A 24,947-nucleotide genomic window follows, 5' to 3' on the forward strand; every position below is an offset into this window, starting at 1 on the left:
GACAGTGAGAACCAGACATAGAGCAATGGACTGGTTCCAAATCCAGAAAGGAGCACAGCAAGGCTGTGTATTATTTAACTTACATGCAGAGAACATCATGCAAAATGCCAGGCTGGATGAAGCACAAGCTGGAATCAAGATTGCCAGGAGAAATATCAATAACTTTAGATATGCAGATGACACCACCCTTATGGCAGAAAGCAAAGAGGAATTAAGGAGCCTCTTGATGAAGGTGAAAGAGGAGAGTGAAAAAGCTAGCTTAAATTCCAGCATTCAAAAAATGAAGATCATGGTACCCAGTCGCATCAGCTCATGGCAAATAGATGGGGGAAAAGTGAAAACAGTGACAGACTGGGCTCCAAAATCACTGCAGATGGTGACTGCAGCCATGAAATTAAAAGTCGCTTGCTCTTTGGAAGAAAAGCTGTGACCAACCTAGACAGCATATTAAAAAGCAGAGATATCACTTTGCCGACAAAGGTTGGTATAGTCAAAGCTATGGTTTTTCTCCAGTAGTCATGCACAGATGTGAGAGCTGGACAGTAAAGAAGGCTGAACGCCAAAGAATTGATGCCTTTGAACCGTGGTGCTGGAGAAGACTCTTGAGAGTTCCTTGGACAGCAAGGAGATCAAGCCAGTCAATCCTGAAGAAAATCAACCCTGAATATTCATTGGGAGGACAGATGCTAAAGCTGAAACTCCAATACTTTGGCCACTTGATGCGAAGAGCCGGCTCATTGGGAAATACCCAGATGATGGGAAAGATTGAAGGCAGGAAGAGAAGGCAACAACAGAGAATGAAATGGTTGGATGGCATCACCAAATGGACATGAGTTTGAGCAAACTCCAGGAAGTGAGGAGATGATGAAGGACAGGGAAGCCTGGCATGCTTCAGTCCATGGGGTCACAAAGAGTCGGACACAACCCAGCAACTGAACAACAATCAGTATTTTGTAGAATGTCTACATGTTCTGTGTACATGAACTATGACAAGAGCTAAGTGAACTTGACCTCCTTTAATCTTAAGCCCTGTTAAGTTAGGTATGGCCCCATTCCCACTTAGAGAATTTACCCAGGCTCAATAGCAGAGTCTGGATAAAGTCCAGAGCCTGTCCTAACTCAAAGTCTGCACTCTGCCTATCATCTGTTAAAGCGAGGATGGAGAAGTTGCTGAGATAAAGGGAATGGCTTGTTTTTTTGTTTGTTTGTTTGTTTTTTAACCTGATAGTTGGAGTCCAGTTTGAAGGGGAAATTTTTGTTTCCTTATGCAGAGCAGAGTGGTTCTCCTGAGTCAAAGAGAAGAACTCAAACCCCTAAGAACTCAAACCTCCAATGGCTCATTCTAGAAGATAAGCCAGAGGATTTGAGAAACTTCATGAATATGAGTATTTACTTGAGGCGGGGGGTACTCTTCAGGAGAGAAAAGAACAGCAAGAAGAGATACTATTTGGGGAGCAGAGAGAATTTAATAACACCATGCAGTGTATGCTCCTAGCAGTGAAGGTCCCAAGGTCACAAACATTCCGCACGACTTTGTGGAGTAGCCTGCCTCTGTGCCGAGAGCAACTCTAGGGAAGGCCAAGAGTATTCCTCTTTCCAAAACAAAGCCAGCTAGGTCTGAGTAGTGGTGAAGTGAAGTGAAGTCGCTCAGTCGTGTCCAACTCTTGCGACCCCATGGACTGTAGCCTATCAGGCTCCTCCGTCCATGGGATTTTCCAGGCAAGAGTGCTGGAGTGGATTGCCATTCCGTTCTCCATAATGGCCTGGGCCTAAACCAGCAAGCTGAACTGGCACCCTAGTCACTGGGACTAACAACTGCATAACAACGTCTGATGTTTCTTCCATCAGGGGAGAGTTTGGTTGGAGTACTGTGTGGTTTCATCTTTCTATAACTGAACAGATGTGTTTTCATTTGTCTGTTGGTCTGTCAAGATAATCAATCCTTTAAAATAGTGGCAAAGAACGTGCTTACATAGAAACTCCTTTGAAATTTACTAAACTAGATCATCTGCCATATTTTCTCATCTGTCTGTCTTCATTGGGCTAGATTGGCTCACATGGGTGATTCTTAGTAATAACTGTACTGTAGCAGTGCCTCAAATACAAAAATGTACAGAAATTTTTATGGGATTAAAACCCTTTATTTAAAAACTTTCAGCCTAGTTTGGTATACCTGAAAGACTACCAGACTAATGGTCCTTGATCTGGTTGTAAGTCCTCTTTCTCTTTTTTTTAACTCTGGATACTGGTGATTGTGTAACATACCTGTTAGTGTTGTCGCAGATAAGCAGTAGTTAATTGTTGGATTTTGGTGGTTTTTTTTTTTTTTTAAGAAGGATAGGTAAAGGAGAAGGAGGCCTAAAGTAGTCTGATTACTTCAAATCTGTTTTATCTGTGCATGTTAGATTTTAAAAGGAGTCTTGTATCCCCTTTTAAGATTTTGTGGTCATTGATGTTGGAGCCAGAATCCTGACTTCTGTGTTCTGCTCACAGCATTTCTCCTCTGCTTTATCTTTGGTCTTTAAAATATAATGGCTCAGGAGTGGGTGGGTAAAATGGACAGAAAACAAGTTGTTCTTGTAGGACCTCTTTTCTGTTTTGCTGTGAAAGCCAGGAGCCGTGTAGTGTGTGGTTGACAGTGTTGGGACAGACAAACTATGAATCTTAAATCGCCTTAAAAGGTAAATACAGGCATTAGCCCATGTGAAAATGGATTGTATCCCACAAATACATTTGCTGTTTGGTTGCTTTAATTTGGAATACATATTGTATGCACACAAGTCCAGACTTATTGAACCTCATTATGGCTTTATCAAGGTACTCCGCAAAGGAAAAAAGTTTATAAAGCATTTTTACGCATTTGGCCCACCCAGTTCCTTGAGGTTACATTTACTGTTCCCATTTCATTTTCAAAATGTTGTAGTCGGAAATAGATATGCAGAGTACTTTGCTTTGTTCCCAGCTGGTGTGTGTGTGTGTGCGCGCGCGCGCGCTCATGTATGTATTGTGGGCATCAGTAATAGAAAAATTCAGTCATTGTTGAGCGGGAGGAATGCACCCTAGTTAGCCCAGTGCACACATGTAGACTCTTTTGAGTGTAGGGACAGGAAAATGGGTCATGTGGAGAAGTCTCCTTTTAATTACAGTCATGATGTGATTTGTCATAAAGAATTGTCGGCTGTCCTGATAGTGTTAGCTAAATGGACAGGCATTTTCAGAGTAGTTAGATCTTAAAATTGCTAATTCTTCAACGAACAGATTGCCAAGGCAAGGAAGGGTTGGCTGGGGGCGTAAAGGCGATGTTCAGAAAACTTAAGAGCAATGTAAGTTAACTTGGAGAAGACATTTTGTAAGTTGCAGAGTAGTTGTTTTTTTTTTTTTTTTTTTTAGTGAATAAGTTGATTGTCTGATTCCAGAGCTTCTGAGGTATTTTTGTTGAAAATCCCATAGGTGAGTCCCGTAGGTGAGCCAGAACACAAGTGATGGTTTAGGAAGAGCTGGCCATCATGAAACAAAAGAAACCATGTGTTACTGTTCTTTGTTGCCTGAGCTAAAGAAGTAGTTGTCTCTTTTCTCTGGTTGTGGGAGCTGAGATACAGAAAACCACAGAAGTGACCTCAGATCCCCGAGCACACAGTGGAAAGGGAAAGGGCTGTGTGGGGGAATGTAAGGTTTGCCCATGTTCCCCAAAGTGCCATGAGTGCACCCATTTAAGCAGTCCAGGAAGATGGCTTGGTTTTTTTGGTTTTTGCTCTCATTTGTGTTCGTGTGGTCTCAAATAGACAAGATTTCTTGATGATGTCTATTTGAAATTTCACAGCAGATTTTCTTTTGTAAACTATTGTAAAAACAACAATAAACAAAATTTTTGAGAAAACTAAAAATTTTGTTATTGACAGAATATAGTGTTGAAGACTAAGATAGGAAAAAGCTTTCGTTGCTAAATGTACTTTTACAAAGGAAACCAGGCCCCCTGTTATATTTTAGCATTTCTGGTCGGGCTGTGTAGCATTTTTATTGTTTGTTTTATTATTTTTAGTTGATGGGCTTTGAGGCTTAGACACTAAAAGCAATAAACCACGTTCATTGACCTGAGGTTTCCCCTATATTGTGAAGGCTGTTGATTGCTTGTTTAAGATTTGTTTCTTGGGAAACTTAGGTAATTTTGGAGAATCCAGACTCTCAGCTCCATATTGAAGAACTGACTTCCCTACAACATGCGCATTAAACAAGCTATTTATGGTGTGTTGTGTAACATTTAAAAGACCGCATTGGGCAGTGTAAATCTGTGAGAAGTAACTATTTCTCACTGATGAACAGTATTAAATACTGTGATAAGGGTTCATTCTTTATGGGAAATGTTCCGTAGACATCGGAAAACATTCTCACCAGCTTCTCTCCCCCTGCCCTTTTCCCTTAAGGATAACCAAGTAGTCTCCGCTTGCTCCAGTGAGGACAGTGGGGTTAGCAAGTGTGCTGGAATTCTTGTGCGGGTGTCTGTCGAAATCGTAGCCTGGATTGACCTGGGTCTTTCATTCCTAGCACCCTGTGCCCCCTCCCCACCCCACACACGCGCATGTGCACACACAACACATGGGTGGTGGAGGGAGGGACATTGTGAAGTTACTTTCGTAAGAGGAGTTTTTGAATGATGGTTCATTTGGGTCTGTGTTGAAACCCCCAGGTCAGCCATTTACTATAAGCCTTAGACAGGGGTCTTGATCTTCCTGATCTAGAGGACACTGTGCTGACTCTGGTCTCACAGTGTGCCTGTCCTGGGATGGCTGGGAGGTGGCTCTGCTCCTGCCGCTTCACAGGCAGTTTATAGCGTTGAACTGGGAGAGCCCGGCAGGGTGGGAATGGGGTGCATGTGGCTCTTAGTGGAGCTGGCACATTCCCAACCCTCATGCCATTGGAGCGTGCTGGCCTAGAAATGCGGGGACGGATGGCAGGAACTGCCAAGGCAGATCTGGCAGGGTGGCACCTTTGGAGGGCCTCCCACTGATGACCCTTTCTTGTTTCTTCGTCTTCTCCAAAAGTTACGCATTTTGTTCAGTGACACTGCACCATTTCAAAATGAATTAGATGCATTTTCCTACCTCACCATGTTCCCTGATCCGAGAAAGACTGTGGAATTTGTTGGGGGAACTAGTTTGAAAAAACTGCTCTAATAATTAAAATGATTGTCAACTTGTTGGTGAGGGTTTTTTGTGGGCAAGGGGCAAGTGGTGATGGAAGAGTTACTGGGTTGTTGCTTGAGGACATTGAGAATGTACTTCTGAAACAACACAGGCGCCTTTAGCAGACGCGCTATATTTCTTGGTAATCTGATCTCAGTTAGCCTTGCTGCTGCTGCTGAGTCGCTTCAGTCATGTCCGACTCTGTGCGACCCCATGGACTGCAGCCTACCAGGCTCCTCCATCCTTGGGATTTTCCAGGCAAGAGTACTAGAGTAGGGTGCCATCGCCTTCTCCGAGTTAGCCTTGGGTCCTTTTCATTTGTGAAGTTTCGGTTTGGTTACACATTAGAGGGGAGGAACATTTATTTCACCATTCTGGTCAGACGTTCATTTCCTTAGGAGCACGTGAGGACATCCTATGGTTTTGTGTGCGCGCGCGTGTAGGTTGTGCCCTTTAGGTACCGGCTTGTGGCAGCTGCACTGAAGCACTCTGAGGGGTTGCTTGCCGCGGTGTTAGAGCGTGGTCGTCCGTGGGAGGAGCGCGAGGCGGCCCGGACCTGCTGCCTGTGCACACTGTGCCTTTGGCCGGGTGAGCCGCCTGAGCGGCCCCCAGGGCTCCATCATGGAGCAGCACGTCCCGATGCTGGCGAGCTGCTCTCAGTCGCACCAGGCACTTGTGTAAAGGGCTGTTTGTGAAACAAGGGTGACTTCCTTTCATCTCTGCCTATTCCTAGCTCTCTGTTCTGGCAGTTCCAGCTGCTTACCAACCTAGGCACCACTTCTGATGTCTATGGTTTCAGGATCTCTCCTCTGATTTCTCATTTCCATATTCTGTCCATAACTCCCCAGTACCTAGCATCCCTCCCCTGTCTCAGAAGACTGTGCCTCTGCCAGTGCTTTGCTTGCTTATGTGCTTTCTCTCCTTTGGCCCATGGCTGACATTGCTGTCTTGCCTGCCTTCCGCCTTTCTCCCTCTACAGTATACATGACTTCAGCCTCCCTTTCCTATGGAAATCTGCTCCGACCATGCTGACCCCTCTCTGTAGTGGCAGGACCATCTTTACCTCACCACGACATTTCTCCGAAAAAACTCTTACTGGCCACCTCTAGGTTATTCCTCTGACATCCTGTCACCCCTTCATTTTTGCAACCCCAGTCTCATGCGGCTTGCTCTCCTAAAAGTCAGCAGTGACCTCCTGATCACCAGAGCTTGGGCTTTTTTCTCAGTCCTTATCTTACTTTGTCTTTCTCTGCAGTGTTTGTTTATTCTTCATTCAACCAGGAGGTAATTTTACTGGGTACCTGGTACTGTGCTGAATGCCATAGTGACAAAGATGATTAAGATGCAGTCGTGCCATTCAGGAGTGTACATTTGATTGATAGTTACATAATGGTGTGGTAAGTAGCCTTGTAGAACTTTATAGGATGTGCCTGGAGTGAGACAGGGCCCCCGTAACTCAGATTGGGCAGGCCTGCTGGGCGAGCCTAGGGGTTCTTTGGGGCAAGGGTTTGGGGTGCCATTGAGTGTCTGTTGAAGGTGGTCTTGGACTGCTGTCCCGCTGTCCTCTCTCGTCATTCTGTATCGTGAAGTATACATACGAGCTTAATTGAAATTCTCCATCAAGGTAGCTTTTTGTTATATACTTAGTTAAACTCTGATTAAGTTATTTCATCTTGAGTATTGGTTAGTGTAAGACAGTTGTGTTTTGTTTTTTTACTCTGATTTAAGCTGCCTGGTAATCCCTGTAGACAGCTGATCTGATCTGTTTGTGTCCCTGGTGAGTACTTGTGAAATGACTTGTAGTGGTGATTATCTTCTCTCTTACGTATTAACAGATACACTTCCTCTTTGAAAGAGTAGGATAGGCTGCTGCTGCCTTTGTTAAGTGTCTGACTTTTTGCGACCCTGTGGATTGTAGTAGCCCGCCAGACTCCTCTGTCCATGGGATTTCCCAGGCAAGAATAGTGAAGTAGATTGCCATCCCCTTCTCCAGAGGATCTTCCTAACCAGGGCTCGAACCCGGGTCTCCTGCATTGCAGACAGATTCTTTACTGTCTGAGCCACCAAGGAAGCAAACCTATGAAAAAGAAAGTTCCCTTTCGCAGGAAAGGGCAGGGCCTTAACTGAAGTGCCGCCTCCCTTTGCCCCCCGCACTGCACATCTGTGTTTGAGCCCCTGCTCAGTGGCAGGTGAGGCTGTTGCTGGTTGTGAGCCAGCCTGAGGTGACTGTGCCTGTGACTGGGTTTCATTGTGTGCCGTCCATCGCCAAGGCCTGTATTTGCTGGAGACCATAGGAGACTTGCCCTGGGGTTGATCCTTTGTTCATCAGTTTCCTGCAAAGCCGCGACTGTGGAACCAGCTCCGAGACGCTCAGACAAAAGCCAGGGACTCCCCCGAGCAGGTGGCCTTGATGAAGTTGTGGGGTAGGCGGCAGTCCCCTCTCCATCCTCTATTTCTTCTCAGCCACATCACACCCTCTCCCAAGAGGTATTTCAGACAGTGTGTCCTGTTCCTAGCAGCTTTTTTTTTTTTTTTTTAATAAAATGGCATGATTATTTTTAAAAGAAACTTGTTTTTCCTAGGTTTGTTTTTGATTTTTTTCCTTCCATTTCTGTTCCTCTACCACTGGCTCTTTCATGGATGAGCCAGGGCTCATCTGTCCAGTTACTTTTCTTTGGCCAGTGCCTCCATGGTGGGGAGCAGAGCAGGATATAGGGTCTGAGGGGGGTTGTTACATGGTGGCCGGCAGTGGCTTCACCTCATTAGTGACCCTAATGTAGATACACGCATCCTTCCTCAAGCTTCTGTTGTGGCTCAGCTGGTATAAAGAATCCGCCTGCAAAGTGGGAGACCTGGTTCTATCCTGGGTTGGGAGGATCGCCTGGAGAAGGGAAAGGCTACCCACTCCGGTATTCTGGCCTGGAGAATTCCATGGACTGTGTAGTCCATGGGGTCACAAAGAGTCGGACATGACTGACTGACTTTCACCTTCACACCTTATACTTGGGAGAGTTTATTATATTGTAAATGTCAATCTAGATGCTAATGTCTTTGAAAATTAATATTGTGTGCTAAGCTTTCCTTTCTCCCTTTGCTGTTTGGGTCTGAATGGTCATGCATTGTGAGAAACATTTGGCACCATTTAGACTTTGTAAACAATAGTGCTAAAAACCAGTGTCAGTTGGAGACTGGCGCACACATAATGGTTGATGGCACAATGAATGTATCACTTTTCTAAGATTTTTTTTTATAGTGATTTTCAGTGTTCACCCCCTTGGGAGCTCGCATGAACCACAGTTACCTTCTATTGCTCTGTGTTGTTGGTGGTGCCAATCACAGAACTGCAGGGGACCAGACCAAGTCGGAATAATTAGATTGAGGAGTGAATGTCACACTTCTAATTTCATTCTCTTTTCGAGGGATTACCAGTGTCCATTTAATAAAATGAGATTAACCCTCTGCAGCAGCAGTATTTGAAAGCTGTCAGTCAGTATAATCTTGACAACTCAAAAGAAGTAGTGTTCTCAGCACTCTTAGAAGCAGTCGTGTTTTATTGGCTGAAAGTCTTGACTGCACAGGGATGTGTGTATTTGAGCACATGTGTCTATGTTGTTAAAGGTATACAGAGAGTGGATTTGAAAGAAGAAAAGGTCTATGGACTTAACCATGCTACCTAGAAATGATAATGTAGAAATAACACCATATAATTTAGTTTTGAGTTGCCAGATGCCGGTAATAAAATGCCTAAACATTATGAGACCAAAATTTTAAAATCAGAGAAATATTTATAAAGCAAATAATGAGGCATCTTTTCTTGAATGTTGTAGAAAACCTCGGATCAATTCCCAGCTGGTGGCACAGCAAGTGGCCCAGCAGTATGCCACTCCACCACCCCCTAAAAAGGAGAAGAAGGAGAAAGTTGAAAAACAAGACAAAGAGAAACCTGAGAAAGATAAAGAAATTAGTCCTAGTGTCACCAAGAAAAATACCAACAAGAAAACAAAGTAAGTTCTTGAGTAACTCAGTACAGTACTGTGTTATTTTGCAGGCAAATCAAAGATATCTTTTAAATGCCTCTTTTTCTATCTCCCCATTTAGACCAAAGTCTGATATTCTGAAAGATCCTCCTAGCGAAGTGAACAGTATACAGTCTGCAAATGCTACAACAAAGACCAGTGAAACGAATCACACCTCAAGGTATTTGAAACTAGACTGAAATACATCACTGCCCAGATTCAGCTGCTCATACTCGAGTCGGGGGTGGTTTTGTGTCTGTGGGTTTGTAGGCTAAGGGTGGGATGAAGAGTTGGGGTGGGACTGTTAACTTTCAAAATACATGCACATATATATGAGCTATTTTTTTAATCACTGAGACCAAAACAGAAGATAAATTGATTTTAATTTCACAGTGGTTCAAAGCTTTGCTCACTGATCATGGTTTCCATTCTTGCTAAGCTTTTCAGCACATCTGGTAGTAAGCATTGGTGTGTGCTGGCGGTTTAGATTCATTGCCACAGTGCCATGAAGTGTGTGTGTGTGTTTCGTTGCCACGGTGTCATGAAGTGTGTGTGCGTGAGAGAGAGATTCATTGCCACAGTGTCATGAAGTGTGTGTGTGTCAGAGAGAGATTCATTGCCACAGTGCCATGAAGTGTGAGTGTGTGACATTGGAACCGAGGTCCTTTGCACCCATACCTGATTTAACAGGCTCTTCCTGTGCGTGTTGCTTTCAGGCCCCGGCTGAAAAACGTGGACAGGAGCACCGCACAGCAGTTGGCAGTGACTGTGGGCAACGTCACCGTCATTATCACAGACTTTAAGGAAAAGACTCGCTCCTCCTCGACATCCTCATCCACAGTGACCTCCAGTGCAGGGTCAGAACAGCAGAACCAGAGCAGCTCGGGGTCGGAGAGCACAGACAAGGGTTCCTCCCGCTCCTCCACGCCAAAGGGCGACATGTCAGCAGTAAATGATGAGTCTTTCTGAAGTTGCACATGGAATTGTGAAAACTATGAATCAGGGTATGAAATTCACGTCCTCCACCTGCCCATGCTGCTTGCACCCCCTGGGAAATCTTCTGTGGACATCGACCTCTTAGTGATGCTGCCAGGATAATTTCTGCTTGCCATGGGCATCTGGCCACCAAGGAATTTCGCACCCTGACGATTACTCTTGACACTTTTATGTATTCCATTGTTTTATATGATTTTCCTAACAATCATTTATAATTGGATGTGCTCCTGAATCTACTTTTTATAAAAAAAAAAAAAAATCTGCTGTGCACAATTTTCCACGTACATTACAACTGGTTTTTTGTTTTTGTTTTGTTGGGGGAGGGCAGGGCGGGAGGGGGAGGGCGCTTTTATTTATTGTGTTCACAGACTCCATCCTTTCAGCATATCCTTTTACGTTTAGTTCTTTCTTCCAGTTATACTATGTACTATCAGTTTTGATATAACTATATATATATAAATATAAAATTATATATAAAAGGTTATTTGAAACCAATCCATGGCAACGCTGGTGCTTGATACACTGTGAAGTGAATACAACATTGAACAGTTACAGATCTGGGACAGTCCCTTCTATGAAAGTGCTGAAAGTAAATTAAAATCAGTCTCACATGAAGTATGTTCCAACCCACGTGGGAACTTGACTCTCTCATCTGTCTAAAGAGTACTGGATGATACGAAAATATATATTTTTTAAACAATGTGATCTCAAATTTAAAGACTGCTCCAGATAGCCTGCATTTGTGGTGGAATGACTGACAAATCACAAGCGGTTTAGTTGGGAGGGCTTTGATCATTCGAAAGTAACTAAACTAGCTCCAGAATGCCAAGTATTCGTGTAAATTACGGTTACATGTTCACTTTGCTCTTCTTGCATAAGCACTCATGAAAATACGGTATTCCGTCACTCGAATTCCATCCATATTCCAGACCTCTACTCATGTCTGAGGTAAATCGATAAATTGTCTCTTAGTTTTAGGATTCAAACTGTCTAACTTGTACTTTGGTCCATACAAGAAGCAAATCCCTGTTTCCACTTTGCACACGGTGTTTCGTTTAATCGAACTTTATTTGCCTCACAGCCCCTTGTTTCCCTTACCATTCAGTGAGAATTCTTTTCCTTTCTTAAAGTCTAGTCTTGTTGTTTGACTGAACAGAGGTTATCAACCAGCACATCCAGTCCCGACATGAAGCTTTCAGTCCCATGATGTGTCTCAGTTCCCTGCTGTGGGAAGGAATGCAAGTGCTGAAGAAATGGTTGGAGGGCTGGCAGCTAGAGTTGCAGGGAAAGCTCCTTCTTCCTGTGAGCCTGTGAGCTTTTACTTCCTCAACACAAAGACCGCTTGAGTAAACTCTTTTTTAAAAAGATTCTTTTCACTCTTTTTTTTTTTTTAAGATGCCTTGCAAAAATAAAAAACGTGTAAAAGACCACTAATATGAACCCACCCCTCCTCATTTTTAAAAAAATGTTCTGTTCTGCTTTGTTTGGATTTAGGATCTCTCTTCTGTCTGACTCTTACATTCATATTCGCAGAGTTGGTAGACTTGAGAGTCATTTCAAGCATGGGAACTTGATGTCACCTTCCTTTATTCGACCTGGGAGGGCAGCAGAGTAGTGATGAAACGCCGCATTTTGGTGTGAAAAACCTGGTTTGCTTAAGAATAGAAGTAACTTCTGTGTATGGAGGCAACGAGTTAAAAGAAAAATTAACAGCTTGATTTGAGTAGCCAACAGGAAAGGCTCCTTTCACGTTTACATTAAAACTATTCTGTAGTCACTGATGTACCATCATTTAAATTTTGTTCTCAAAGGTATAGACGATAAAGCAGTGCCATTTGTTGATGTGGTCCTATTCGCAAATGCACGGACAATGTTTCCCCTCTTTTTAAAAAATACTGCTTGTATCTGGGATGCAAGCTATACTTATCCTTTTTAAATACATTTTTAAAGTATTTATTAATGAACCAAAGGAAATCAGATGCTTTCTGTAAGCATCAGAATATAGAATACATAGTGATTTGACTATGAATTTTAAATCCACATTTTAATATTAGTGGGGTATTGCAAAGACATTCCTTCTAAAGTTTTAATATTCCTTTTATTAAGGGTCTCAGGGAGGGTAAATTAGTCAGCCATATTTATTTTCCAGAGATGTAAGGAATTGCTAAGTTTTTTAATTAACTTTTTTAAAAAATTTAAATGCCACCAAACTCATGTGGGTTGCACTGCTTTTGGAACCAGTAATGTTGGTATGCACTTTGTTCAGAAACACTGTACTTTTGCAAAATTAGTTTCATGTAAAGTGATTGGACCCCTAGACTAGTGGAAAAAGCTGATTCACCAGCTACTCAGAGGCTGCTAATTCATTGCCAATGTCTCGGTTTTTCAGTTCTGCCTCCGTGATAAATTTAAGGATAAAGAATAGGGAGGGGTGAAGGAAGGGAGGGCTGCTTTAGAACAGGTGAGATGATACTGCCAGTTTGGTAGAAACTGCAGCAGCTCGCGGTGGGAGCACTCTCAGCAATCAGGTGTTTTTGGGCCCGTCCTTTAGCTGCTCTTGTGTGTTGTGTTACGATAGTGAGATGATAGGTACTTTAGACTTTTAATTTCCGAAATGGATGACATCCCTCAGGCATGTATTCTGGAAATGGAATTCCTGTAACTTCCCGCTTTTGCAGTTTACCCTACAATTAGTAGGCAGCGTGTAAAAACACTAGTGTAGATGATAAAAGATATATATTGAAAGAGGACCAGAAATACTTGGTATTCGGCGGCACAGTAAGCAGGTTATAAAAGCAAAACAAAAGCACAGTGTTAATGCTTGCAAGTTTCCATTTGTTTTAATACCACACAATCTTTCACACTCGAGCGTGTGCACGCGCACACAGGGCTTACCCAACCTGCTCTGCTTGAGTCATGCAGTTCAAAAAAAGGCAAAAAAAGGTAAAGACATCCTGATACCCTCAAAATATTTTCAATCAAAATCCTTCAATTTTAATCTGGACATTGAAAACATTGGCAGAAGCTTCTGTGAGTTTAGTTCCACTAAGATGTTTCACCTGCCTTATCAAGACCATTCTCAGTCTACTTTTTTAAGCTACCGTATCTTAAATTATTGAAAATTTATTAATTGCTGATATATAATAACCTTTGCTTGTATGTAACCGAAAATGGTTTAAGAGCCAACATTTAGAGTATGACAATGGAGCTGAACAGTTTTTAATGCGCAAGCAGTTCTGTTCTTGTGTATGACTTGTAACCTTAATTTACTGTGTAAAGATGGTTACATTATTTCCTTAGCTTTGTTTGTTGGAGACAAATAGAGAATGCTTGTTAAGTATGTCAAAACATAATCTTATCTTGTGAATTTTTGTTAATGTATTATACGAGCTATATTTTTCATTTGCCCAGAAAGACAGCTTGTATAACGCTTTTGGAAGTTTCTGCTCTGTAATGTCTTTAGAGCTGACAGTCTGTTAGGTTTGTTTTTTTCTTCATGCTAAAGTGTCGGTGGTTTTGTGAACTGGTCAGAAATTCACAGGTCTTAAATGTTTGGGGGAAATTTATATTGGACACTGCTCTTTGTCTAGCAAATAAAAGATGTTAATATATTCCTGTTACTGGCATGTGCACGACTATGTTATTAGAAGCCACTTTATCGTTTTCCTGCTTTAAATAGAAATGTCTATTTATGAATTCTGCTTGTAGTTTTTTCACAAATAAAATAGTAAAATTTACATTGAAATCTTTATTTTTGTCTGTGTAGACATTAGCAAGTAGGTTACTTTTTGTACTCAGATTTTTCACTTAGGTAGTATTTCAGGAGAGCTTGAGTTTATCAGATGCTGAAGTTGATTTGGGCATCTCAGGACATGGCTCAGAGCTGCAGCAGAAAATATAATGGGACAAAAGGACGCCCGAATTTTGGAAGAAAGCAAACGAGTGTCTCTAAAGGAGTCCTTTGAGGTAGGCAGTGGTGATTTAATGAAGGAAGTGAAGATGATGCGTAACTGGTTAATTCAGTGCCTGACTGAAGAACCCTGGAAAGAACCCATTTCTGGCCAACTGCAGGTAGGTTAACTGTGACTCTCATGGTAAAGGAAATCGTGTCATACCTAAAAGCTGCACAAAGCCGGCATCTTGCCCAGTGCTAGGGAGGTAGTCACTTCCAAAGAATGTGGAAACCACTTAGGACACTTCTAAGATTCACCCAATTACTCTTAGTCTGCACTTGAACTAGCAAATGGGAAGAGTGTAAATGGTGCAGGATCGTAATATGAAAATTGATTTGTCCTGGTAAAAGAAAGCAAACTTCATCCTTTTTTGTCTTCCAGTACTGAGTCATACATAACCCGAGTCTGGCTCTTCAAGAGTCTTGGAAAGAATCTGGACGGATTGAAGAATAGGGTTAGTGACTCTCATGTTTCCCAGCGTCCTCAGGCAATGGGCTGGCTGTACCCTGACTCTCAGCTTTCCTTGGTACCTGAGGAATCTTTTTGAGGGTCCCCACACTGGCACTACCCTTTGGGGAAGCTAGAGGCTGCCTCCCATAATAGATGAAGGCATACAGCTGAAGGCTGGTCCCTACCATGGAAGTGCAGGGATGTCTTTTAGTGAATTCCTTCAAGTTGTGAAGATGAGAAGGAAGGTGAAGTCTTCTTTCCCGTGTCTTTAGTTAAACGCCAGTCTTGATAATGCATGTCTAGACACCCCTACTGAGGAATACCATGGCCGATGTATTAACATCACCGTGATAGGAAGCTCTTGCTGAGTTAATCTTGGTTGAGGGTAGGATGATGTCTTCAGCTGAAAAGTTCAGCATTCATTGTCTGGTAATATGGAAACTGGCCAGCCCCTTCCCCAGAGCAGTGAGGAGAAGGAAAGAGCTGTCAGTGAGGCCCTGCATCTCTTTCATCCATGACCTCCCAGCAGTTCTGTAGAGTTCCTCTGAAACTTTAACATCATAGCAAGGAAAGCTTCGGAGCCACTGGTGTGTTAGGTGTAAAAATTCTTGATCAAAGTCTTGCTTGCTAATCATCAAGAGAAGCCAGGTTCTAATCTGGCCACCCTTATTGGTGCTTGTCAGGAAACGTCAGTCTTCATCTGGCAGCCTGAGCTCTGTTACACAGAGTAGATATGAACCACTGAATACTGTGAGGAAAGGCTCTGATTTTTCTAGGAAAGATCATTGGCCTTGTCTGGAGAGAGAAAGGGACTGAAGTCTGGAGTGAAAGCTGTTGTGTTCTGCCTGGTCACCCTGCCTTCTCTCCGGGCGTTACCTACAAGGCTAGGGTGGAAGCCTGCTGTGGGGCATCCAGTGCCTAGTTCTGCACCTGGTGTGGTTCTGAAAAATTCCAAGTAGGACTGGCTGGTACGTGGAGAAAGGGCACAGACTGAGTGGCCATTCCTGCAGGTGTTTTTAATCTAGACTATGGAGAAGGAAATGGCAACCCACTCCAGCGTTCTTGCCTGGAGAATCCCAGGGATGGGGGAGCCTGGTGGGCTGCCGTCTATGGGGTCACACACAGTCGGACACGACCGAAGTGACTTAGCAGCAGCAGCACACGCACCTGGTCTCCCTGCCTCGCTCGTGCCAGGCATCACAAATAGATCACAGTATTCTTCGGCTGAATTCAGACTCAGAAACCTCAACACGGCTCTCCAGGCATCCCACGTCCGTGGGAGGTAAATGCCTTTGCCCTTCCTGCCCTGGATCAGACCTACCCGAGGCAATCGGGGAACCCTACAAGGCCATTTTTAATCAGCTTTTCCGCTGTGGAACACTTCCTGGAGCCGTAGGAATTCCAAGTAGAAGGCAGCTGAGAGGCTTGAAGGAGTCAGGGAAGAAGAGAACGAAATATCCAACACACCAGTTCTCAATAGCTCAGCACGGGACAAGAGGAGGAGGCCCATGGCGGACACTGTCACTTTAAATGCCCGGCGCCACAGTGCTGCCATGTAGGCCGGACCAGAACTTGCCCAGGCTGCTGCGCCGGTTCTGCTGACCTCCGAGACTCAGATGACAGGGCAGAACACCAAGCGGATGTGATGCTTGGAAAGAACAGGACAAACTTCGGGAGTCAGAACTGGGTGAGACTCCCACCTCCACCTGACTGGGTGACCTTGGGCAAGTCAGCCTCCCTGGGCTCATTGTCCTCACCTCTGAAGCAAACCGCTCCTGCCACGTTCCCTGCTCCCAAGTGGCCCATTTGTTGCTAATATTCTAATATGTTTCTAGTAAGGGAGAGCAAAAAATTTCCTGCGTGTTCATTCTGCTGCTTCGCTGATGTTAATACTGGGAATGAATGAGAAGCGTTTTGTTTTGTTTTGTGATTGTCTTATCTTGTTTTTAAATATTCCCTTATCTATTTAATCTGTCTGCCACTTCCCACCATGGAGGCCACACTTGAAACCACAGCAGCTTTGCAAGGGCATTGCTGCTTTCACTTTCAGGTTCCAATTAGTCACAGAGATAGGGCCATCCAGAGCTGTAAAGCAGGCCCACCGCAGAAGAGGGAAAGTCCTGGCGCTCCTAACTGTAACTGGAAAATCTTCCCGGAGTGTCTGCGTGCCAGCATCGTGGTCATGGCAGGGGGCCGGCTCCCCACCCTGTGGGTTTGTCCTCTGTCACTTTCCGGGAGGATTTAACCGCGTGCTCCGCTGTCAGCTGCGCTCTTGAATCCTCTCTCATCTTAGTGACACTCCTGCTTAAGTGAGTCATTCTTGACTCCCTGGACACCAGAAGCCTTTCTTCCTGACAGCAGGTGAGATGCTGGCAGCCTCTCAACGTGACCATCCACTTCAGTGCCTGTGAAAATCCCCACCGCCCTGCGACCCGGACATCTGAAGATTTTGCTTAATAGAGTCGGCTGCCGCTTGAGGGAGGTGTGCCCGGCTGGCTGGGGAGCCCAGCATGAGAACCGCTCTGCCTGCGCCAGGGACCCTCCATGGCTGCTGCCTGGGAAAGGCTGGTGTGGCTGGAGGGCACGAGGGGAGGAGGCAGGCCACTCGGCATGCCTGAGGAGCGAAATACACAAGACAAAATTGTGGAAACATGGAGAGGGGGCATGAAATGCTACTTCAACGTGAATTTCAACAATAGAATACAGGATCTCAAAGAAATTTCAGTTCTCGGTGTGCTCTGCTGCCTTGATGAGTGCTTCTGTTGAAAAGTTCCAGGAAGCCTGCTATTTTCCTCCCCTTCAACTGCATGAAGCCTAGTTTGAAGAGAGGACGGAGGAGATGGTAAACAGGTATCTGACAAGGTGTGGGCTCCAAGGCCCTACTGCAGGCGTTTGCTCGTCTCTGGCGGTCGGCAGATAGAGCCAGGGGCCTTCTCTCACAGATGCCCCTGGGCACCTCTAGAAAGCCTGCCACTCAACCACATGATGGCCTGCCCATAACCCGCTTCTGTTCTTAGCCCATGTCTCCCGCCATGAAGCCATGCCCCTCACAAAGCCCAGCACTGACTCTGCTGCTGTTTGATAGTAAAGGCCATAGTTCCAGGACAGAGACTAGCTATATCCTCACCCCTCTTAACCCACTCCTCCCCACGTGGAGGGTTCTGGCTTCAACTTACAATTCCCTTGGAGAATAGGCTCTCCCAGTCCAGGGCCACTAGCTCTGCTTCTTGCGTCCCAAGAAGCATCAGGCCCTGTGGGATGAGCCGAGATGGTGGCCAGCCTCTGCCCCTGTTGAAAGACTTAACATTTTATTTCCTGACTCTGTTTGGATGGCTGGCTGCAGCATGTGTACCTTCACTTCTGGCCACTCTTAACACTTTGCCCAAAAGGAGTCTACCCAGGAAATGACAGTCTGATCTGGTGTCCACTAAACCATTGCTGTGGACCGCACACAAGCAGAACTGTCCTTACATCTTGACAGCCTTCGCCCAGTGTCACAAAGGGCACAGCCAGCCTCAGCCCAAGTCTGTCTGGTCAGAAGGGCCATATGTGAATTTAAGAACAGTGACATTGCCCGGTCACCCAGTAGAGACTCTTTAACATCCTTGAGTGATGGAAGGGAGGCAAACATCCTTTAGCTCTGCCTGATTCCTCAAGCTTCCAGCTTGGGACTTGAATGTGATGGCTGCAACTCAGTCATCTCTGCCTATCAGATCACCCTAAGGATGGAAGCTACACAGTAAGGATAATAAGAGTTCAAAGATAGCAGTCTGGATGCCCTGTGCAGCTCCTGCCATCACAGGTGAGACAGAAACTTCTCTTTTATTTAAGCCATTGTGTATTAGGATTCTCCAGAGGGAAAGAACCAATAGGAGATTAACAGGTGACCCTTAAACAACATGGGAGGGTTAGTTGTTCAGTCACTCAGTTGTGTCCGACTCTGCAACCCCATGGACTGTAGCATGCCAGGCTCCTCTGTCCTCTACTATCTTCCAGAGTTTGCTCAAATTTATGTCCATTCAGTTGGTGACACTATCTAATCATCTCATCCTCTGCTGCCCCCTTCTCCAAAAATCCAAGTGTAACTCACAGTCAGCCCTGGGTATTAATATCTGTGGTTCTGCATCTGCGGATTCAACCAATCGGAGATTCAACTAACTACAAATCGTGTAGTGTTGTATTGATAGTATTTATTGAAAAAAATCTGAGTGTAAGTGAACTACCTGAGTAGTTCAAGTGTATCTGAGTAGTTCAAGCTGTGTTGTTCAAGAGTCAGCTACAGATAGAGATATACAAGGTTTCCAAGCATGGCTATAAAGAACTGAATTCTGGGAAGCCCACAGTGGAGTTTTGGCGAGCAGGGAAGCTCACTGGCACAGGTGATGGTGGGGAAGGGGCCAAGCCTTGGTGCTGGGGGCCTGCTCTGTACTGCACACCTCCAGTGCTTGCTAGGAAAATGAGTCCTCTCCGGCTTCCTCGAGGCTGAGGAATGCCATGTGGAATGCATTACCCACCAAGTAATAGGCCATTACCTTCCCCAAGGCTGGGGGCAAATGGACCTAATTGGTGCAGCCCCTGGAATATTGTATGTCTCTCATTGTGGTCCCAGGACTTGAGACCCTCTTACTTTTGCAACCAGGACAACATGTGGCAAACATGGTGGTCTTCGGTCTCAACGGAAAAAGCAACAAAACCACATTTTAGATGGTGTGTGGAGGGGAGGGGTTTGAAGTGGTTTCTGGTTAATCCTAGCTGCATCAGGCCATCTGAGAGGTTGGCTAGAGCTGGGGGCTGCTAGAATGAGGAAACGATTTTGCTAAGCCAGCCTGTGTCTGCATTCCCAAATATGGAGTTCAAGGATTCATCTTGGAGAAAATGAAACAGAAGCTTCCAACAAAGGGTTCTTGGAAGTCGGTTTGTAATTAACCTTTCTGTGTAACATGAGATTTCTCAACTAGATGGAGGGGGGAAAATAGATTCCATTTTAATAATTAACAGATACTTGTAAACAGCAGTTCCAACATGCTTTATAGAGTATTGATAACCGTAGGCTGGGGTGTTAGTCGAGAGGCATGTCTCAACTGATCCAATCTACCTCTTGCCTTGAATTTGCGTTTTCTCCTGGGCCTGGCCTGGCTCTGTGTGGGGGCTGCCACACAGCTCCTGGAGCCTGGGGCCTCAGTTACAGACTCTGCCCTTGTTTAATTAGCGACCTCGCAGACTCGTCTCCAAACCATAATTGAATTCCCACTAGATCCGTTTGACCCCAGCTTCCCCCTGGAGCCAACTGCCCTGTGGACAGTGTGCTCCGGGGACCTGTGAGGCTGCAGGGGTTGCCACCTGTGCCCTCCTGGGCAGAATGCAGCCCCTGGACAAGTCTTGTGTGACCCAGATGAACTGAAAAGCACTGTGGTGGGTGAAGGCCGTCCGTGTACTAGTTTGCTAGAGCTGGCCATGATGAAGTGCCCCAGCCTGGGTGGCTTAACAACAGATACCTCGCAGTTCCTGGGGCTGGAAGTCCAAGGTCAAGATGTGGACAGGGTTTCTTCTAGAGCTGTGAGGGAAGGATGTGTTCCAGGCCCGTCTCCTTGCTTTGCCGTGTCTGTCTATATCGTCTTCCCTCAATATGTGTCAGTCTCTGTCCCAATGTCCCCTTTTTATGATGAAACCAGTCATAGTGGGTTAGGGCCCACCCTAACAACTTCACTTTAACTACATTTTCAAAGACTCTGTTTCCTAATAAGGTCGCATTCTGAGTTCCTGGGGGTTAGGGCTTCAACTTGTGAATTTTGAGGGGACAAGTTCAACCCCTAACAGAGGCCATGGCACTTCACTTGCCATGGTGCTGTCCACCCACTGGTCCCTTTTACTGGGTGCCTATCATTAAGTATGGGCTTCTCAGGTAGTTATAGTGATAAGGATCCTGCCTACCAATGCAGGAACACAAGCAAGCGACTTGGGTTTGATCTCTGGGTTGGGAAGAGGGCACGGCAACCCACTTCACTATTCTTGCCTGGAGAATCTCACGGACGGAGGAGCCTGGCAGGCTACAGTCTGTAGTGTTGCAGTCAGACACAACTGAAGCGACTTAGCACACATCGTTAAGCACAGTCCCTCCTGCCTTCTGTACACTTTTGGATTGTGGTCCTGCTCTCATTTAGAAGTTTTTTCATTCATTCATTCGTTTGTTCATTCATTCATGTGTCAATCAAACATGGTAGTGCTTGCTTTGAAAGATTGTTATAAAATAAAATATTTACAGTTTTAGCTTCACGTCTGACAGATACTAGGTACTCAACTGCATTGATTCATCCATGCATTTACTGACGTTTATTAAGCAACACTAAAGCAGCCCAAGGTTGGGCTGAACCTGCAGAGCCGGGTGAGATATCTGCCCTGATCAACACACAGGAGGCAGAGGTGTGTGAACAACACTGCTGTGAAGATGGGGGTCCCAGGAACCTGGGGCTGGAGCAGAAAAATAGGGACAAGAGGGCAAGGATGAGCTCCTAGAGGCAGTTCTGCAGAGCCCAGGGTCCACAGAAAGGCAGCTGAGCTTCCTTTTAGTGTCCTGGATGATGCCATTGGTAGTTTTTCAGCAGAGGGTGACAGAATGAAAGTTGTGCTGAGGGCATCGGGTTGGACTGGGCAAGAGGGATTATGGCAGAGACCATGGCAAAGCTGCCGCTGGTGTTCCGAGGAGAGAGAAGGGACCTGGGCCAGGAGGACGGTGGTAGAGACAGGGAGAGGCGGTTGACTTTGAGAGATGAGGGTTAGTGGCGATGGGCGAGTGGGTATATGGCTGGGGGCAAGGATGGACGCTTGTGGAGCTTGCTGGGGGGTGCGGCTTCCCTCAGAGGAGCAGGAGGGCCTGGCTGGTGGTGAGATGTTGAATTGGAGGCAGAGGAGTCTGGACTTGATAAAGTATGAAGAGTTGCTGTCCCTCGTGTGCTTGTTCATTCCACCGCTACTTATGGAGTGCTTGCCCACAGCATGCACAGGCCTGGAGGCCAGGGCACTGCAGTAAGCGACGCAGAGCCTTATGCAATGGACATTCTAATGAGACAGACAGCAAGCATGGGAGCACGTAGATGGTAAGGCCGTTCCGAACTATGATAGGGAGATGAGACCAGGCCAGGTGATGGGGAGAGGTTAGGGGCTACCTAAGTTGGAGTGGACAAGAAAGGCCTCTCTGAAGAGGTGATACTTGAGCTAAAGCCTGAATGGTGAGAATAAGTCATGTAAGGAAGAACGTGGGGAAGTTCTTGATGGATACAGAATGTGCAAAGGCCCAGAGGAGGGAGAAAAAGGCTCCAAATGAGATGGGAGTGAGAACCAGGGACCAGGCCCCTTGGGGAAAGACAGGCTAAAGGAAGGCGTTCATAATTTCCCTAGGACTGTGCAAAGTCAAGAAACCTTTAACGCCAGAGAGGGCCAAATTTGAGAAAAGCTGAAGAATTCTGGGGACCCTGTACCTATGGTTCTGTTTTGGCCTAACTTGGTTTGAGTTGACTTTTCATCACTTGTACCCCAAGGGTCTTGAACCCATCTGGGAAGAAAACTCTTTATCTGTAAGGAGAGGGGGATGGGAGTGGGCGGGGCGTGTGTCAGGATCTGAGATGCCCAGACCAGTAGAGCTCTGAGGGGCCGTACGGCTGAGCTGGTAGAGTTAAGTGCACACAACTCCCCCAAGACTTATGAGAGCCAAGACCCAGGTCTCAAGTTTTCTGGAACAGCTGCTCTTTCAGCAGATTTTCATGTGGGGGTTTGCATGCTTGTTTACTCACACTGTCCTTGCCTGAAACTGTTTGGAAACAACTGAGCCAAGTGTGGGATGAGAAAACTTTTACAAATGGGGAAACTGAGGCTTGGGAAGATTAGTGAGTGCCTGAGCAGCACAGCTGTAAAGAGGTCACCCCGAGTGGGAGGCAGGCCTGCAGCCTCTTATTTCAGGGCCCTTTGTGGTGGAAAAGGCAGCCTGCCTCAGAGGCCTGGGATGGGAATTTTGCTCTGGCTCGGAGAATGTCCTTCCTGGATGTGGCCAGGCAGGGGCTTGGAGGAGCTACAGCCTTGGATCCATCTCTCCCTGAAGTGGACCAGGGCCGTGTACCCAGGACCATGAAGTGCAGCCTAAGTAGAGACCAGGGGCACAAGCTTTGGAATCAGAGCTAAGTTCTAAAACTGGAGCTGTGCCCAACTGACTGTGGGATGTAGGCATGTCAGTTGAAGTCCCAAGCCTCAGTTTCCTTACCTGGGATAAAATGTGCAGCAGCCCCGGCAGGATGCAGTGAGATCAGAGTGAGACCTCACACGGAGTCTGCAACTCTGCACCTGTTGCCTGGCAAGCCCTGAATTAGCTACTGCTCAGCTATTAATAGGAGAAGGCAATGGCACCCCACTCCAACACTCTTGCCTGGAAAATCCCATGGATGGAGAAGCCTGGTGGGCCAAAGTCCATGGGGTCACTAAGAATCGGACATGACTGAGCGACTTCACTTTCACTTTTCACTTTCATGCATTGGAGAAGGAAATGGTAACCCACTCCAGTGTTCTTGCCTGGAGAATCCCAGGGACGGGGAGCCTGGCGGGCTGCTGTCTATGGGGTCGCACAGAGTCAGACACGACTGAAGCAACTTAGCAGCAGCAGCAGCTATTAATGCCATCACTTCACAAGAAACGTTATTTCATTCTAAGGCTCACACTGCAGGGCTGGGTACAGGAGGCCCCCAAAGGCAGAGCCTAAAGAAGACCCAATCAAGCCCGGTTTGTCCATTGGCATGAAAATCCCACCTCACAGTAAATTTCTAATGGAAAGGAAGCCTGAGAGTTCAGTGTGTGTGCAGTTAATGTAATTGTGAATTTTCTTCCTGCCGTGGCTCTTTCTCATGGACCAAAGTTGCAGGAAATGCTGCAACTGCTGTTCTCACATTTTTGTTTTATTTTTATCTGATGAATGATTAAAATAAGTAAGTTGACTTGTGATTTCAAGGAGCTAAAGGAAAAAACAAAACAAAAAGAGAAAACCTGTACAAGGCCTGAGTAGGCCCAGCTTGGATCACATCACCAGACCAGAACCAGTTGTCTGGTTAAGGGGATACAGTATTCCCATAGGCCAGAAATGGGTTTCTCTTTCTTGTGCTAAAACTACGAGTAGAGTGTCACATATCTAGAAATTTTGTGAAGCAGAGTAGAAGCCTGAAGGCTTGGGTAGTCGTCCATCTTTGTACCTCTGGGACCATAAGGTGAAGCTAATACTGAGGAAAACAAGGCCAAAGGATGAGAAAGAATTGTGAGAACATTGTTTGAGCATCTGGATCCAGCTGTAGCTGAAGGCCCTGAAACTCTACAGCAAAGTCTTTGGAGGAATGGAAGTGGGCTTAAGCCAGTTTGAATTGGATCTTGCCACTGAAAACTCCTTAACTAGTTCAGAACCAGAGCTGAAGGTAGTAGAAAGAGATAGCTAAGACCAGCCTCGGGCCCAGATCCTAGCCCGGCTCCCGAGAGCTGTATGCCCTGGTTGAGCCTCAGCCTCCTCATCTGTAAAATGGGAACAGTAGTACTCTCTCCGATGGCTGTTGTGCTGCTAAACTATATAAAACAGGTTTTCTGGGATGTGGCAAGTTGTAGGTACTCAGAGCATGGTCGATGTTTACTATAACCAGAGGATTCAAAAGCGGGCTTCCTGTCCTCCCTGGGCCAGGATCCAGCCTCACAGTTTGTTTGTCCGCAGATCCCACAAGTCACACGACAGCCCTTCCTGTCGCCCGCAGGAGGATGGGGTTGGCACGGGCTCTGAGCTCTGGCAGGCCTGCACCGTCTCTTCCAGAACCTCCCTCCTGCCCGTCCTCCCAGCCCAGAGGGCTCAGCACCCTGGAAATAGTGCTGTCCCAGTCCCACAGACCAGCCTGGCTCTGCGCCTGGGGGGAGCCTCCTCCTGCTTTGGTGGAAGGAAGACAGAGGCTCTCGGCGGGGCTCTGCTAGAGCCAGGAGGTGGCACACCCAGAATCCAAACCCTGCTCTCCGCCTCGCCCTGATCCCCACCCTCAGCTCCTTCCCTGGGAGGGGAGGTGTGGGACTTTCTCAGCACATGCCCACGTGGCGGGCAGTCACTTGATTTTAGGCCACATGCCAGGGAGTGTTTTTAATTTTAGCAGCTTTGTATTCATTTGGACAGTGATCCCCCCTGTCCCTTCCACAGGACAAAGCCGGGTCCACAGGAGAGGAATCCCTGTCTGCTTTGTCCCTACTGCCGTTTCCAGAGCCTTGAATACTGCCTGGCACATAGTCAGCGCTTCATCAATGTCTGGTTCACTGAACCAGGAAATAAAATTTTGGAGCAAATGTATGGCCAG

General features: G+C 45.9%; 1 protein-coding gene across 1 annotated transcript in view; it reads left to right on the top strand.

Moving 5' to 3' along the window:
• Positions 1-13,929, top strand: part of RYBP (RING1 and YY1 binding protein) — a 73,417-nt gene extending 59,488 nt beyond the window's left edge. The window contains exons 3-5 of the mRNA XM_061396400.1: positions 9,008-9,184; positions 9,279-9,377; positions 9,913-13,929. Of these exons, the coding sequence (XP_061252384.1) occupies positions 9,008-9,184; positions 9,279-9,377; positions 9,913-10,165 (529 nt within the window). The 3' untranslated portion in view covers positions 10,166-13,929. The remainder of the gene's footprint in view (positions 1-9,007; positions 9,185-9,278; positions 9,378-9,912) is intronic.
• The last annotated feature ends 11,018 nt before the right edge of the window (positions 13,930-24,947 follow it).

Source organism: Bos javanicus, chromosome 22 (assembly GCF_032452875.1).
Source record: "Bos javanicus breed banteng chromosome 22, ARS-OSU_banteng_1.0, whole genome shotgun sequence".
Lineage (NCBI taxonomy): Eukaryota > Metazoa > Chordata > Mammalia > Artiodactyla > Bovidae > Bos > Bos javanicus.